The sequence below is a fragment of the Gavia stellata genome, chromosome 4 (genome assembly GCF_030936135.1).
Source record: "Gavia stellata isolate bGavSte3 chromosome 4, bGavSte3.hap2, whole genome shotgun sequence".
Classification (NCBI taxonomy): Eukaryota; Metazoa; Chordata; class Aves; order Gaviiformes; family Gaviidae; genus Gavia; species Gavia stellata.
The window spans coordinates 74,335,082-74,352,496 of record NC_082597.1 but is presented as its reverse complement, the minus strand read 5'-3'; the positions used below and the strand labels follow the sequence as shown (position 1 = coordinate 74,352,496).

Below are 17,415 nucleotides of genomic sequence, written 5' to 3'. Positions count from 1 at the left end.
GAGATACCAGCCATGGCATTAGCTTATCTTTCCTACAAAAGCAGCAGGGAAAAATGCAGCAACTGAAATGAAACAAACAGAAACTAAACTCATTCATTAGTACTACAAGTACACATTTAAATTCACAGTCTGGCAGCATTAGTGGATAAAGGCACATGATCAAGATCAAAATTTTAAACTAGTTCCGTATATTAAATCCTGCCAAATTACATCAAAAACCAAAATGGTTTGTTGCATCAGTTTGCCTGCCTCTGACGTTCTTTGGATGCTCCCAAATGTTCTCTCTGGATACTACTGAAGCACTTTTACTGGGAGATACTATGGTAAAAAGTCTAATTCTGCTGAGAAATATTAATGCCTCAGCAGAATTGCCCACATGAAGTCTTCTACAATTTGAGACTGAAAATTAATCCCACTTGATTGAAATAGGAACTCATAGATTCATTTTATTTGTTAGCTGCTTTCTAAGCCTTTGGGATACATTTATACCAATCTACAAGTTTCAGCCATGACAGCCTGAAGTTTTTTGTTTAAGTGAGATTCTTACATATTCACATGACTCCAGGAGCTGGGACTTTAAGGAAGCTATCTATTACAAAATTTCAAGATGAAGCCACACTGCTTTGAAAAATGTGTGTACTCTGAAGTAATGATTTCCACATAATTTCTCTGAAACCCTCTTTTGCACCTTTTCATTTTACACTAAACAATTCAAACTGCATTCTGTACAACAAATGTAATTCTGAGAAACTTCAGTGAAATATTTGCCAAGCACTTCATAGAACTCTAAAGTTAATACTAACCTATAAGAAACTGTCTCTTTGAATATGAAAATAAAACAGATTTCTTCTCCATTCTGCTCCTAAATGTTGCTTTTCTTCAGCTATCCACAGCTACCAGGGATTACAGATTAAAACGTTTCCGATTAACAAATTCGTAGAGCTCCCTTGTTAAATTATAATTGTTCAGCAATGCATACAGGAATACTTACTGCAAAATATATTTCTTTGATGCTTAGTTTGAGTTGCATTCTACCTGAATGTGTCAAGAGGACCTAGTTTCAAATCTAGCAGGTAATGTGGAAGCAAACCACCCTTCTGCAGACAAAGCAAGCAGCTTCTGGAAGCTGCTAGACTGATCACATTGGAATTTGATTCAATCACCTCAGAAATTTACTTTCTGTGTTGGAAAGTAGTTCTACATTTGGTAAAAGATGGCTACACTGCTGTTCAGTAGACAGCCCTGCCAAGGCAGCCTATGCACTTTACTTTTGATTATTAACACATGCCACAAAATACCCAAACACTTAAAGCTGAAGCTTCAAAAGGGAAGATTTAATTCCTGAAGTGAAGTACCCAGCTCCCTTCTAGAAGGATCTGGTAGAATGAGAGTCCTCTGCTCCATTTCAAGCCATCTCCTAATCCATGAAATCAGTACATTGCTACGGTACTATTATTTTGCACAAGCCTGTGCTCCCGGAATAAACACATTCCTCGATTTAAAGAGTTTAACGGCTCGGAGTCTGAAAAGTAAGTATCTGGAATAAAGGATGACCTTTCCTTTATAGGAATTTCATATTATGAAGGAAACTAGAAATTAATCTGATGTTGGCATAACTGGCTGGTTTGTCATCTATATGTAACTTAGAGCTAAAATTGGTCCTTATCTTTGCAGTGCTGTGATACTCTGCAGGAGCCAGTGAAGAATGCTACATCCCCAAGCTGAGCTTCATGTATTTCTCCTCATGGTTGGTTCTCCTTCCACAGCAGACAGAACCTCTCCTCAGTATTTTCCAGCTCTCCCCACAGAACAAGCCCACCCAAACGTGAGGATGACCACTGCAACCGGAAAAATCTCATTTTTCTCTGTTTCATTATGCAGCTCCGGATTCCACGTTCTCCTAAAGCCCTTTTACTGCTGTTCTTATGACTGCGTGGCCAACTGGCAATATCAGCTCAACAGCTATCTTAGTGGCATTAAAAAAACCTTGACTTTGTGACACTGTTTTCTTGTTTGGGACTCCTCCAGTCTCTTCTTGCAAAATGCTGCTGTTTCTCATTCAAGCTCTTTGTTCCAAGTGACACTAGATGAGCAGTTCTGTCATAAAGCTTCTGCAGAAGTCAATGCTTAAGTATTTCTAAGTAACAGAGTAAGACACAGAGCAGAAACAAAATGTCAGGTTCCAGCACTCCTGAACACTGAGGGATTCTGTAACTGAACCTGGCTTTAGTAGCTGCCTCCTGAAAGTAGTAGAGCTTGGTGTAATATCTTGGGTCTTCAGTATGAAGCCAATGCTATGGATCATTTAATTAAAAAAGAGTGAAAACTACTACCTGCTGCCCACCCTTCCACACCCCCAACTTTCCCACTTAGGAAAAAGTGGGTGTTTTATTTATTCATACCAGGTGAGGAAGGCACTAGCAGCAAGGAACAGTAGTGAACTAGTAAGAAGCACACATTGTATGTTTGTCGTTACTACTTTGCTTTACATCTCTGTTGTTCCCTGTCTGATTTTTGAAGACCTCTCAGAAATGCAGCGGTCTTGCTTAATTCGTATGTCTCACTTTTGTTTTGTGATCACAGATTTCAGAGGGTTTCTTCCCCCCCCCTTTTCTTTTTATTATGTTTTCTTCTAAGTTTTCATTATAAAAAGTCCCAACTGAGCCTTACAAGGGCTGACTGGCTGGCAACTTTGCTTGAGAGACAGGCTCCTTGCGGAGAGACACGATATCAGAAAACAAGAGCTGTGGAGAGTTAATCTGAAAAAGCATGCCAGGAGCCCCTCCATGTATTTATTTTTTGGAACGGAGGGAGGGGTGGAAGGCAGGAACAACACTGTGCAAGTCCCTACTGCTGCTGCTTTTTACATACTATTAACATTGTTTTTATTGTTTGGAACCCGTTCTCTATTTTAGAAAAACATCTTAAGAAGTTCCATTAAAACACATCACTTCATTGTATTCCACCAATGGTTTAAAAAGTAATTGTTTATATGCCTGGATGTCATGTATAGGAAGAAGAGCACGGAAGAGGAAAACAGTCTCAAGATTCTGTCACCAACTCCACATTTTGCTATTTGGGATTAAAAGCATGGGCAGCAAAGGAAAAAGTCTTTCAGGGAAAGAGATAATTAGCTAGAAGGTCACCATTAAGAATGGACAGGGATACTAAAGAAGTTGCATAGCACCAAGTAGCGTAGCACAGATAAGGTCTCAGTTTACAGCTCCCTATACATCACTGCATCCATAGTATAAACCTTTCCTTAATTATCTTACAGCTATTTCTAACTTGTTTGATGCACTGAGAAGGGGATTGGGAAATGCAAGCACTGAAAAATGTTTCGAATTTACTGATTTATAATATTCTACTGCTAACTCTTCTTCTGGTGCTGAAAAGCTTAATCAATTAATTTACAAAGATTTTTTAAATTAGTGGCATATAAAGAATTGCGTCCATCCCAGAAATTCTCAAGAATAAAAGAGCCTTGCAAATCTTGGAGATAAACCTTCTGTAAACATAGCCTTGACATTCTAACAGGGAAGGTGCATCTTGCATCACTTTAATGAGAACTCTTGTTCTTCACTATAGAAGACCTCAGTACTCTCTTTAATGAAAATAAGGATGCCTTAATTTCCTGCTGCTTGGATAGGCACTCAGCAGCTGCTGAGCTCTTCAACCAATAAAGAGGACAGTAATTGCCATTAGTATATGAGGCCTAACATGTGCAATGGGTTAGTTTCAGACAGGTTCATCTTCTCTTCAGGGAAAAGAGTTTGGCCCCACCTAACACAAGCAGTCACACCCTCTGATCACCTGTACACAGCCATGATCAGTCTTCTTTATCCCACAGCTGTCCTCTTTATAGCTGAACTACTTCACAGTGCTGTGCAGAACAATTAACTCATGTTTCCAAAAATATTTGATATCACTAAATAAAAAGTAGTGTTATGAGAAGGAAACACCAATATCCTTCTGCATTTGAAGAGCAATGCATCTATCACCTGTAGACCTGAAATTAAATACTCTCCTTTAACGTGTTCAAAAATGGCAGCTCTGAGGGTACGAGGAATCTGTATGTCTACTTATCAGCTAGGCTTCTGTAATTGTCATAGCTTGACGTGGCAAGCAAACTGATGTAGCTATATACATAATAGAGCTTAATGTTTTCCCCGAGATCTCCCCAGGATAAATTTTCACATTCTGCACTATCATACAAAAGAGAGAAATGAGAGAAAGGGAGACAAATATACCTGAGTAGAGGGCTGCTTAGGGTAGTCACCTAAAAGGAAGCTCAAGTCAACAATTTGCCCAAAGTAGAACCAGAAATATCATCTAGGTGAGTGTTCTAACTACCAGGCCATTTTAGGGCCTTTTCCTTTCTCCTTCCCTTCAGATGTTTTTCTTTTTTTTTTTTCCATCATATTTTTATCCTTAGTCAAGAAAGCTTTCCTAAAGAAACTGCGGAGTATAGTCCATCATGAGTTTTGACTGGGACAGGAAAATCCCCAAGCAGCTCCCCATAGTAGTTTACTTATTTTTCCTAGTGATATAGCCTGTGGTGTGTCTGAATTAAAACGCCCATTTCCAAAGACTCCTATTCTTTATTTTGTCCCTGGTATCAGATGTAGTTGGTAAGAAAGTCAACAGTGACTCAGTTGCTTACCTTGCCTGGGTGAGAACAGAGCAGGCACACTGTTGGTCCCTTTCTATCCTTTGCATACTGTGGACAAGATGCAAGACACAGCTGCTGCATATGGCAGCAACTGTAGCATCATCATCAGATATTGCTCAAAAATGGAAGAAATTCCCCTGGAGAGTCTCTGGCCATTTTAAGGCCAATCTGTGCTGTGGTAGAGAGGCAAGCTCTAAGTCTTTCCAAGGTGATTTTGTTGCTGACTATAGGCAACATGAAAAATCATCAATCCAATGTTTACTTTGGTGATCAGAGGATCAGATAATGTGAAAATAAAGTACCATCTTTGGTTAAGGATTCACACTGATATTTGTCTGGATATTGCACTTGAGGAGAATCTGATTGTGTATATCCAACTACTTAGTGCTGTTTCTGGCTTGTCTGAAACACATTTCCTTTCCTTGTCACAACTCCCAGGTGCTACTGCTGAGCAAATAGTAACATCACTGCCAGAAGTATTTGAAAAGAACAAAAAAATTGATTTGGACAATCTGTGTGCTGTTGCCATTGATGGAGACACAACTGTGAGTAGGGTTAGGGCTGAGGTCATAACAAGGTTAAAAGAAAAGTGCCCAGGAATTCTCTCCTGTCACATTTCAGACAGAATTGCTCCCGTTTTTCAGCAGATGCTACAGACAATGCACTGTGCTCCATTAAATACGGGGAATCATTTAGCTACATTTACAAGCTACATTGAAAATTCACTCCAGAATTACTGTACTTGAAAGGTTACATGGAAAGGGCTAGGATATTGCATCACTCAGGCACTAGATTCTATATTTATACGTGCAACATAAAAAGCAAGGAACAAAGGCAGGAATGAACAGGGCCCTGCCTGTTTACAAGTGAGGGTGATGTTGCTGTCCTTATTCAAGAGTATAATGCACCTCATCTGAAGTCAGTGAAGACTGTAGCTATCAGGTGAGAATTGTGCTAGCATGGTAAAGGTCACTGTTCAGATAAACATATTCTCTATAACATTGCTTTTTTTTTTTTAATCTCCTGCATGGCCCTGTACAAGCAAGAGGCTTGAAGTTAATCACAAGATGGACTGGTAGGTTACTCTGCCTAGTCCTTATCTGCACCTGTGCCTGTTCTCCCCTATGTACTTGGGAGCGTGGAACCACCTTGAACACCCAACAGAGCAGCATGCAAGCATTTACATGATCGAAGGCAAAATGTACTTAAGACAGACTTTGGAAATCCAGCACAATTTGGCAAACTTCAAAGATAGTTGCCTTTCAAATGGGTTGTGGAGGAGGCCTTGGTAAATTTGAATGGTACGATTAGCATACCGGCTGTTTTTAAAACTGCTCAAGAAGAAGCTGTGTTAAAATCCATTTCCGCAAGACACACGCATTTTCTTTTGGACAGGCTCCACTAGCTCTGTTTCTTAAATCAATTTTTCTGGCACAGATCTCTTCTTGGAAGAATGTATGACACCAGCTCAGTTTCCTAACCAAAACTTGACAGAATGTGTGCAGCACAGCATAATGGCATCTCTACTTCATGGCTTCCTAAAAGTTACAGTACAGAAACCTAGGAAGTGAATTTGACTATTCCAGGTCACATCTGTTGAAAGGCGAGCGAGACAACAGAAGATGCCAGGGTATTCTGCCCAGCACAATGTTCAAACACTGGTGAGGGCCACTGATAAAAGGTTTGCCAGAACGGGAGTTGCCAAGGTCTTAGAGGAGTTTCAGGGATGTGTTCAAGTCTTACTAGATTTAAAGGATGATCCTTGGCAAACTCCCCCTGATGCTTCTCAGCATTTCTAGAGCCAACAGTTGTTCCATCTGCTGCTGAGGCTGACTTTGAAGAATCCTTGCAAAGAGCAGCGAACTAACTTTAACGCTATACAAGAGGGAAAAACTACAGCTTTTCAGAAGTGACCTAGATGTTTGCCAGTAGCTTGACACACTCTCAGGTAAGGCTGTCTCCTTGTCTCCAAACACTTGAGCGTATTACCAAAGCTGCGCCAGGGTAAACTGTGGGCTGAAAATAGAGATTCAGCAAACAGCATCTACGGAAAGCTTGTCTAAGGCATTAACTGTTCATCCAGGGAGGTTTGACCTACGCTAACAGTGAGAAAGACCACCACGTACTAGCTTCATGAATCAAGTTGCTGCTGGGGATTATACAAAAAATATTTAAAAATGGCTGTGAAACCCAGACAGATACTCCCTGACAACAGCTAAAAAAATTAAATTAAAAAAAATAAATCAGCAAACACAATAAACTTTTGGACCTGTTGAAAACAAACAAGCTCTGAAAAAGCAAAGGAAGGTTCACACAGACACAAACGAAGGTGCTTAGTTTCAACACATAAGCTTCAGTTTCTGCCACCGTCACGGATTTGCCGGCATGTTTTCTGAGCCAGGCCACTGCACTATTGTATAAGCTTTATTCTAATTACCTTAGGCTCTATAAAGGTTTCTTTATCATTTAGTATTATAAATAATTGTGCTTCCAGGCTGGAGTTCAAAGCTCAGTATAGCATTCGCACAACAGCCCAGGCAGGTCAGGTGACCTTTCTCCAATTCTCCTCTCTCTGGTGCTGAGGACAGACAAAGTGATATGTCTGTCATACGCCATTACCATTAGAACAGAACCTTGTTCTTTTATTACAACTGAACTCCGCCGGATTTCTCAGCAGGAATGCTAAGTGAAATCAATGTCTTGGATTTCCAGGCTGAGCTTGGAGGTCACAGCCACTCTATCATTTCTCAGCATTATCCCTTCTCTTTCTCTCGCTCTCTCTCTGAGCCTCCAACTGGCACACAGCAGATTGAAAACAGCATGCATCACAGGGCTCACGCTGCACAATTTTACAGCCTTTTGGAGCCCCTTTCCTTTCCTTTTGGCCCACTTTTTTTTTTTTTTTGCAGTTTGCAAATAAGTTTTGTTTGTGTCCTACAGAACTGCAAGCCAAAGGCACTGGAACACCTACAAATATGAAAAAGCAATAAAACACAAGGAAGAACAGAGCCGATCCTGACAGCTGCCAGTAAGACGGTTATGCTTGATGTTACCGGTAGATATGGCAGGCCTTCTAATTCCACAATCGCCACAAAATAAATACTGTGTCCCCTTAGATCTCATCAGACATTCTGCTTGTACACAAGAGATCCAAAAACAACACCGGGATTTGAAGTGTAGCGGATTTCACACACAAAAAACCCCTTGTAAAATGCACAAAAATCTCTTGTTAACCATAGACACGACTTTTTAGGAAAAAACCCCAAACCTATCATCGAGCACTGCGTGGATTTGTGATTCCTTGCTCCACAGTATATAAAAGAAGAGGTCAAGTCAAGGACAAACTTCGGGAAGTCAGAAAGTCTACACTGAGGAGAGAAGAAAGAAAACCTAGACCCAGACCTTGGTTCATTAACACAACAGCCACTGGATCCACACCATCTATTTTATTCTTTGAACATGTATCTCACTAATCTGACAATGGTATTATTTATTTGTCTGGTTATTTTTAATCTGTGCTGTTTTACTGTTAGGGTAAAAACAAGACACTACTGTCAATTCAAGGAATCTTTTCTGACACGACAAAGGACATGGACAGCATGCTAGAGGACACTAACAAAAAGAAAGGACACATTTTTCTCAAGCTTTTGCTGTCCCCTAAACAGGACTGCTTTTTCCCTGCCTTCCTTAGCTACATTCTTCCTAGTTGTTTTGCAACACGTAAGATGCACCATCCAATTTTGATCCACTACTTTTGCTCAGCTGTGGCATACACTGAGCTCATCTTCCACTAGACATATTCCTTGTCTTTTTCCTAGGTATAACTAGTCACACACTGGCAGAGTGTTATACAGATGTGACTACAGGCTGCTAGCTTCTCCTCTTAAATGAGTACGGACCTAATTGCCCAGCTATGACCAAGATTACTCATCAGAGCCCATCGTTTGATGGACAGATTCCAGCCCTGTTCTATGACACAACAGACACTGCTTTGGAGATGTGTTCCTCCACAAACTCCCACTGAACCCCAGGACAGGATCTGGCCACAGATGGGATGCCCCACCGCTTTCCACCTCTCGTTGACATGCTGCTAACCTGACTCTGGTTTAGCGTTCTGAAAGGAAACGACAGTTGTGTGCTGATGTAGTAGCTGGTCACCTCAGCTTGCTGCCTGTTACTGAAGATGGAAGAAATAGCAGTGTGATAGCTGGGACGCTGCAAGGGAACCCACAGGATCTCAGCTGAGGTGGTGTCTCGTACTGACATTGTGTATGAATGGTTCTTTGGTATTACTGTGCTGGGGTCCTCCCACTGGAAAAATGGCACTACAAATATCCTCCTATTTCAGGAAGCCATCCTGACAGCAAAGCTGCCTGCAACTGAGAGGCACAGGGACATCCTTCAAAAAAAACCCCACATGCAAGTACCCACATTGTCAGAAACACAATGCTGTAGGGCCTGGTACAGTACCTTGCTTTTGGGTGGAGGGCTGTTTGTGCTCTTGTCTGTGTGGATGCTGGTAGGGGATACAGCAGCACCAAGGTTACCCTGGGGTATGCCAGGTATCTTGCCTCCTGGAGACACTTGCATCGCAGCAAGTTGGGCAGCATACAACTGCTGTAAAAACAAACAAACAAAAAAATGGGGGTGGGGGGAAAGAGAGAGGAAAGACATCATCAATAAGTAAGTAATTATCCCAAAACTTCTCCTACTGCAGATGATACATTTTCCTTCTGATGGGTATTTTTTATTGAGCACGCTGGTATGTTTCAAGACAAGAATTGTCATCTCAACTTTTGTGACTCAATCCTCAGGGGATGAATGACAAACATCAAATGTCCCAGCTTCCCTGTGTGTCCAGGGATTCAAAACAAGGAACAAAAGCTAATCTTCACGGTTCACCTGAGCCACTGGGCAATCTTTCCTTTCCTGAGATGACTTAGGCATAACAGCATCTTCACTGATAATATGCATCGACCCCTTTGAAATTCACGTTTGATATGATGGTCTCTGTGCTACTATTTTACATTTCTTTATCTTATTTGCTATGTTTGCCTTGTTTGCACAGGCTGTAAGGTGTTTGGGACAGGGAGTGTCAAAACTTTGTTTAGCACTTAATGTGAGAGTCCACTCTCAGTTGGGTTCTGGAGAACCACTACAGTCAATATAAACAAATACATAGCGATGGTAATGTACTGTCCATTAGCAACCAGAAGCTCCAATTAAGTCTAAGAACACTTTCTGTGATAGATGCAAAGCAGATACAGAGTGGGAATGTTTTTCTCTTCAAAACTAAACCAGTAAGGCACTTTAAACACATATTTGATTATTAGTATGTGAATACTTACAATCACAGTCATCTGTTTAAAGTTAAGCCCTACAGTAAGAGTTTAATGGACAGAGGTCAAAAGCAGAGAGGAAACAGGCAAACTGGCAGTGCCTGGAAGCTCCCCTGACCTCCAAATAAGAAAGTAAGTGTGGTGGGCAGGAGAAGCACCAATCATTGCTGATTTGTGAATAGAGAGGAATTGAGGTGAAGCCAAACAGAAGTCAGATGCCTGAGAAAGCAGGTAACGTAGTCACAAAGGCTTTCCCTCCTCAGTCACAGTATCCGTTTCAAAGACTCATGCTATATATTATTTGTGCTGTGCAGTAGTGTGCAACGTGTAACACTGAACGATGGTGCTCTCTGACCGCAGGTGCTAACAGAGCTTCTGAGATGCAGCGTGACAAGGGGTAACATGCAGGAACATGGAAGTGGATGTGAAAAAACCAGGGGGCTTCAATATGACTAGTCTAAGAACTCTTGTTAGGGGTGCTTAGTTGTTTTGCTGTTGTTTTTCGGTTAATTGTATATGCTGATAAAAGAACACAGGTCCGATTGGAGGGCGCAAAGAAATGCTAACCCAAACCAGCAAGTTTGAAAGAGAAAAATGAGGATTCATTACAGGAGTATACGACATGGAGCTGTGCAAAAGGTAGAGAGATACTGCTAATGTGAGTTCAAGAGTACGTAAGCTCTGTAGCAAACACTTAACTTGAGCAAATGAGCAACATTTACTGCTCTGAGTCTCGGACAAGCCTGGACATTGTCCCGTGGTTCCCTGTACAAACTCTTCCCTTCACTGGTGTGCAGTCCCAGCCCTTTCACAGAATTAAAAGTAACCCATTCCTGCTCTTTTAGGTGTAATCAGGCAACAAGTTCTTACTTATTTCTTTTTCACTCTGTTCTTTTCAGACTTTCTATTCTTTTCAGTTTTGAATCCTTTTTATTTCTTTTCTCTACTTTGATCACTGCTTGTTCCTTATTTTTCTGTACTTCTTAATCACCATTTATCCATCCCCTTCTGTTTAGTCTCCCTCTCTTTCCCTATCATCCATTCATTCATCCGTTCACTCCTTGACTCTTCCTCAAATTTATTTATTCATTTATTCTATGTGTGACCCCCAGTGAGTCTGAGACAAATAGATGCAAATCAACTACAGATAAAAGTCATCAAAAACAATCCAGCCACAAATCAGTCACAGATTCAAATGTATGTATTTATCAGTTGAAGTTCATATCCATTTATTCTTTCAAAAGAAGACTAAATCCAGCAGGGAGAAAGGAACAAGGGTCTGTGTGAATCAGAGAAGAACTGTAGCAGGCAGTTGAAGGAAAACCAAGCCAGCTTTATGTATGAATTAATATATCAGAAGGGCAACAGTTGTTTAAGAAATAGGATACATGACTAGGGAACAGCTCAAACATAATTGGACTCTGGTGATGACAGAGCAGATCTAGGGAAAGCTTCTCCTTTTCTTTTGGTCCCTATTGAAAAAAAATGACAAAACAAATTGAGGCAACTATGGGAAAAAGACAAAAGAAACTCAAACGGCCATTGAGCAGGAAAGGTTCAAGCTTGCTGCTTATCTATAGATTAGATATCAGAAGATACGTCTAGTCCACAAGTAAAGGTAAAAATAACATAGTCAGTTTGGACACTTAGCAGTCCTGAACCAACTGGAGATCATTGACAGGCCATACAGGGACCGGCCTGTTGAGGACTGAGCCTCCCGGAAGTTTCTGTGAGCCTTTGGGGAAGACTTTTCAAGCAGAATCCTTACCCTCTACCTCAAACACAGCTCTCAACCTTCGGTTGAGGTCCAAAGAGTGAATCACAAGAACTAAAGTATATGAAATACATGCACAACACGGTGTCCAAGAATCTGTACCATCTCAGCAGTCACTGAGAAATGTGCTGGAAGCCATGGTTCCTCCTTACAGTATTGTCATCAACCACCTTTTCGACAATGCATGCAAAGCAGATGATGACTAAATAAGCATGGGGAATGAATTTCCCTGTGCAACAGCCCAGGAGAAAGCTATAGTTTTAGGTGATAAATGGAATATATGGAATTTCAAATGCATGCCTTATTCTCAGTTCAGGGACAGATATACCTCAAGAGAGAGAAGCGTACAGTACAGAGTGGAGTAATCTGGAAGGAGGAGTAGAAGAAAACCTATAAAGCCTTCATTCATGCTTTGTACAAACTTCTGTCCTCCTGTTATCAGATTCAACATCTCACCTCTATTTAATTCATTTTGAGAATTAAAAACAAACATTAAATAAAATCTTACAAGAGGTCTCTTGTTAAAGTATCCTGTTAAAAAGTCCCTTCCTGCAACACAAACCAACTATTCTACTGAAAAGCAACATCAGGCCCAGCTCTAAAGTGAAAAACACGTAGCTTATGAAATTGCAAGGGTCTGAATCCTATTTAACTGGGAAGATTCCTATATCCCCCTGCCAATTTAAAAAAAATTGACATAAATATACAACACACAGAACATTTCTTAGACTGTCAATATTTTTAAGCTTTGACATCATTGAACTTGTCTGTTCATATTTAGTTGTTTCAGGACATGATGACCTTTAGCTTACACCCAAGGAAAGGGCAATGGTGTGACCAAGAGTGCCGTGAATCAAGACGGCTAAATGACAACAATTTGTGCATTCTTTTCATAGACAAACTGAACTTCAACAAAAGAGCATTTCTACCCCTGCTTTCCCAATAGTTTTTCACATTTTGGAACAGTGTATTAATCGGTCTCTGTTGAAACATTCAACCATCATCTAAAATTCACCCTTATACCTTTCACAGTAATGAAACCAAGACCTCAAAAAGTGCAATGAAAATGATGTTATTCTCTATCACTGCTGTAATACACTGTTCTTCAGCCTCTTAATTTGTACGCCAAACAAGAGACTCCTGAAGCTACTTCCACTACCTTCAGCTAACCTAAAGGCTCAATCTTAAATTCCAGCACTCAAGGAGGTCATTTTCCTGCACTACAACTCATACAGGACTTTCAATCTGTAAGGTCTTGACTGGTTTATTGTGACCAAGGCATGCAGTTGAAATCAGTGAAGCACCACTGCTTTAGACAAGTTTATTTTTGCTATACATAATAAATAAAATAAGGATAATATTCTGAATTTAATAAGATAGATAATACTTCTTCAAGAAGGCAGAATTGGGCTTCTAAAAAAGCAATTAAAAAGCAACATCTATTGTTTGTTTATAACTAAATAACTATGTTTCAGCTCCCCTGCCCATGTGCAATATTGCATGGCTTGTTAACGTTTTCTCATTAACCTCTTACGAAAATCTGTATGGAAACAAAATCATCAGAACCAAAGCACAATGTGATACACTTTAAAATGAGCAGGAGGTATAGTTATTTTTTTTAATGTTGCCCCCCTGTTCTTAGGGTATTAAACAAAAATTCCCCCTTCTCCCTAGGTCACCACCTAAACCATTTATAATTCTTCCAATATATGAAACAGAAATATTCAGCTGAACTCTCCAAATGGACTAGCTCTAACAGCTCTTAGCTTGATGACTCTGCAGTACATCAATAGCAAAGCCTTAAGGTTAGACCGGCTTTGAAAACTTTCCCCTTGGGCATTGTTGTTACATGTTAACAATGCTCATTACTGCTTTGAGGGTACACTAAAAATGAATTCTTGTTCTATTAATACAGAAAATGAGAATGAGATTTAATAGCAATTTTAAAAAGGATTGAACAAAGTGTTAGCAATTACATAGGCAGAGATAGTTGATTCAAGCACCTATAGGCATTTGGATTACAGTATTATCTCTTATTAAAATATTTTTATTAGTGAACAGTAGAGATTAAGAGCTGTTATTAAAAGAAACCACAGAGAGAGAGAGACAGGTGGTATTGGAAACCAAATCAGTTACTGCAATAAATTTGTTTCGGATATAAACTAGTTTTTCAGTGGAGTTACCACAGTGATGAATTTACAAACCACTGTGCTTAAATGTTTGAACTGTTGACTGATCCAACACTTCAATTCCTTTGTCATTCTGAGACCTATCATTAAAAATATACACATGAATGACCCTGTTCTTTGGTTTTTGCATAATCTGAGGGAAAAATGGTATAAATTGAGATGCCTTCATTCAGAATACATGAATTTAATTTTCTTTACCTCAAATTTTATGCTTATATAAGGCACGCAAAGCGTTGCATTATGGCAGAAAAGGATCTGTTCAGGTGGTTTTTTCATTTAAAAAAAAGGACACAAGGGATTAGAAAGAAAAAGGAATTCACTTAAAACAAACATTTGACATAGGTTTTTAAAGGTAGTGGCAACACAGATAAAAAGTTAACTATAGAAATTAGAATTAAAGCTGCACTCATTCACGATTGGTAGCAATGCTTTCTAAATCTTCCACGAAAAACATTCTTCATTTAGCTCTTCATTACATATCTGAAAGGTAGAAATGCCAGATTTTCATCTTTTCTGCGTCTGAGTTTCCCTCAAAGATTGTTAGTCAAACATTTCAAAGGGACACACTAATTTGTACATTCAAAACTTCAGCAAAGTCTTTAAAGTGCCATTTGTTTGCACCAACTGGGAGATTTTCAGAAAACAAAGATAATATGTGAACACAAATTCAATAAGCTCCTTTAAAACCTTGCCCAAAGAACCCTTTGCAAGGTGAATTTTACTCAGCTTCAGTGCTTGAGTTTGCTAGCTTTCACTTTGGGCTAATTTCAGATAAGAACAACATAGCTCGAGATCCTGAGATGCACTTAAGAGTATTTTGGTTTTATTTTATTTTATTTTGCCCTTTAGAGTTCTGAACAGAGTTGGATCATTATTACTGTTCTACCTACCGTATGTCTTTATCACACCCATTTCCTGAAAGAAATTGCCCTGGCTCCCAGTGCTGAGGTATGCATACGTCCCACAGAGACTCCTTCTAGCAGGGGACCTTGCCTGAACTAGTGTTTCCTCTATTCACCAGGTAAAAAATAGCAAGCTGGATGAATTCGCCCCAAAATTGTGGACCACACAGAGACTACAGAAGATACACAAAATGTTGAAAAGCTACACTGTTCTTACCCGTGGCCACAGAAACCAGCTAACTTCATTTGAAAACTCCCATCCTAGCTTTGCTCTGTATTTAGCCTAAGGGAGAAAGACAGGTAAGTAAATAATGAATCAAGGAACAATAATAAATATTTGGAAGTTAAGACTGGGCAAATGAATAGATAGGAATATGCTGCTTTTAATCAGAGAGCATTGGTAATACTTGGAGGAACTGCCTAGAGAAATGATGGATTTTGACTCTGGATGTTTCAGTCAAGATCAGATGTGTTTCTGGAAGATGAACTTTAAGCAAAGAGCTTATTATGCCCAATAATATTCTACATCTTGTTTTGTCAGACAAGACAATCCAATAGTCTCTCTAGCCTTAAAAAAACTGAGACTTAGAAAGAAACACTAAGAAAAACAAGTCCTCATTAGAAAAACTGTAAAGCATTCACAAACAGAACAAGGCTTCATTTATACACTTCTTACATGCAAGTTACAAGCACAGCCTTGTAACCACCATCTCTCTCACATTACAAAAACATCACTTTTAGAATCAGTAACCGCAAGTCTCCATAAAATATGATTCTGGTAGCTGATCTCTAGGGTTCCAGGCCCGCAGAATAATCTCACTGTAGTCAACAGGATCGCTTTGCCCGTGCCAGGCTGAATGCACTAGTTCTTTTCTCATTTGGAACTTCCATGCTATGACCAACTGGGGATCCTTGGCATCCAGAAACAAGGCTGGAGTCCAGGTCACTGAAAAACTGAATGAGCCTTAAGTCTGCATTTGAAGTAATAAAGACTTCTATCATCACTGCGCTACATTCAAAACAATGCTTGCTTTGCTTGTAAAACAGTGGATAAAGTAAAAAAATGTAGGTACAATTTATGGTAGCTCTGAGTTTTGTTAGAAACTAATGTAATTTTGATGGATAGGACAATCATTTGAGCTAAAGTACAACTATATTTGTATTTATAGCAGCTTCTATGGAAAAGACACTAACTGTAACAGTCTACAAATGTTAAGAAATGCAGTTTTCCTTGAAAAGCAGTCTGTAGTTCTGGCAATGGATAAATGCTATTCAAATATTAGCAAGGTGAGAATCAGCACCCATGACATCAACTGACCATTCCTGGTGACACAGGAAGACTGCAGGAAACTCCAGATTAGAGCCTAGACCTCATGGCTCCTGTGTCCCATGCCTTAACAAGAAGACAATCCTTCTGCAGGATGTAACTGTAGGAACTTATCAATAGACACTTCCTGTCAGAGGCTAATAAGATCTGTTAGTTTCTGTGATAAAATATCATTGTAAACTGTGTGTTTAAGATTGCTTGCTCTTTACAAATGAAGAGTTTTTAACTGGAAAACAGCCCAAGTGGCCTACATATTCATACATACCATGTTCACACCATATGACAGTAATTGAAATAGAGTGACTATATGGAATGCATATTGGAGAGGAAACTTGATAATGTCTTCTGGAAAAAGCTTGTTGGATGAAATGCTGCAGATGAACAGTGTCCCCTTCAAGGAAAGTAATTAATATTGTACGTATTTAAAAATATATAATCTGGCAACAATTTATTCCTCTAGTTTGTTGTGCAGCACCAGAATATAATGTGTTCTTGCTGCCATTATTACTATTTATTTTTATGCCAACATAACTTTTTGTTAGAAAAAAAGATAAAATAATTTAAAGTAAGGACATACTTTTGACAGCATACTCCTTAAGGGGTATACAGTAAGATGGGCAGTGGTAATGTAGAAGACCAACAAACAACAGGGATGTGTAACTTAAGAAGAAGAGACATTTGTTTTGTAAACTGCATTCCCTTTATCACTGACTTCTGTAATGAAGAACAGAGTTGACTATTCTGTAATGAAGATAAAGTGTTTGTATGAAGGTTCCACATGGAGACTTCTGTCCCAGTACAGCTTTTCCAAATTAGAAAAGTGGCCCAGACATTATACTCTTGTAGGAAAAAACTCACTACTGCCTATTTGTTTACCACAAGTATGTTTCCCAAGAGCTTATTTTTCGATATATCCAGATTTTTGGCAACTAGCTCAGAGCACCTGACTCCAGTAAGTGTAATTTCCCATTTGAGAGAACAAAATTCTGTGAGTGGCCATTTGACAAAATACTTATTTCATATTGCATTGCTTTACTTGACTGGTACTGTATATAATCATTCATTGTTATCCATTAAGTGACTAGAGTAGTTAATAAGCAAACACTGCCAGCAGAATTACTGTAAATAAGGTTCTATATATTTCAGATTGCTGAGCTATAATTAAGGCATTTCACTATTTTATACACATCTCCTTAAGCAACTCTTTCTCCT

At 39.4% G+C, this 17,415-nt stretch overlaps 1 protein-coding gene across 3 annotated transcripts in view; it reads right to left on the bottom strand.

Annotated features, from left to right (window-relative positions):
* SOX5 (SRY-box transcription factor 5) overlaps positions 1–17,415 on the bottom strand; it is a 253,266-nt gene that overhangs the window by 45,464 nt on the left and 190,387 nt on the right. For all 3 annotated transcript variants that reach the window (XM_059816031.1, XM_059816030.1, XM_059816032.1), the window contains exon 8: positions 9,143–9,289. In XM_059816031.1, the coding sequence (XP_059672014.1) occupies positions 9,143–9,289 (147 nt within the window). The remainder of the gene's footprint in view (positions 1–9,142; positions 9,290–17,415) is intronic.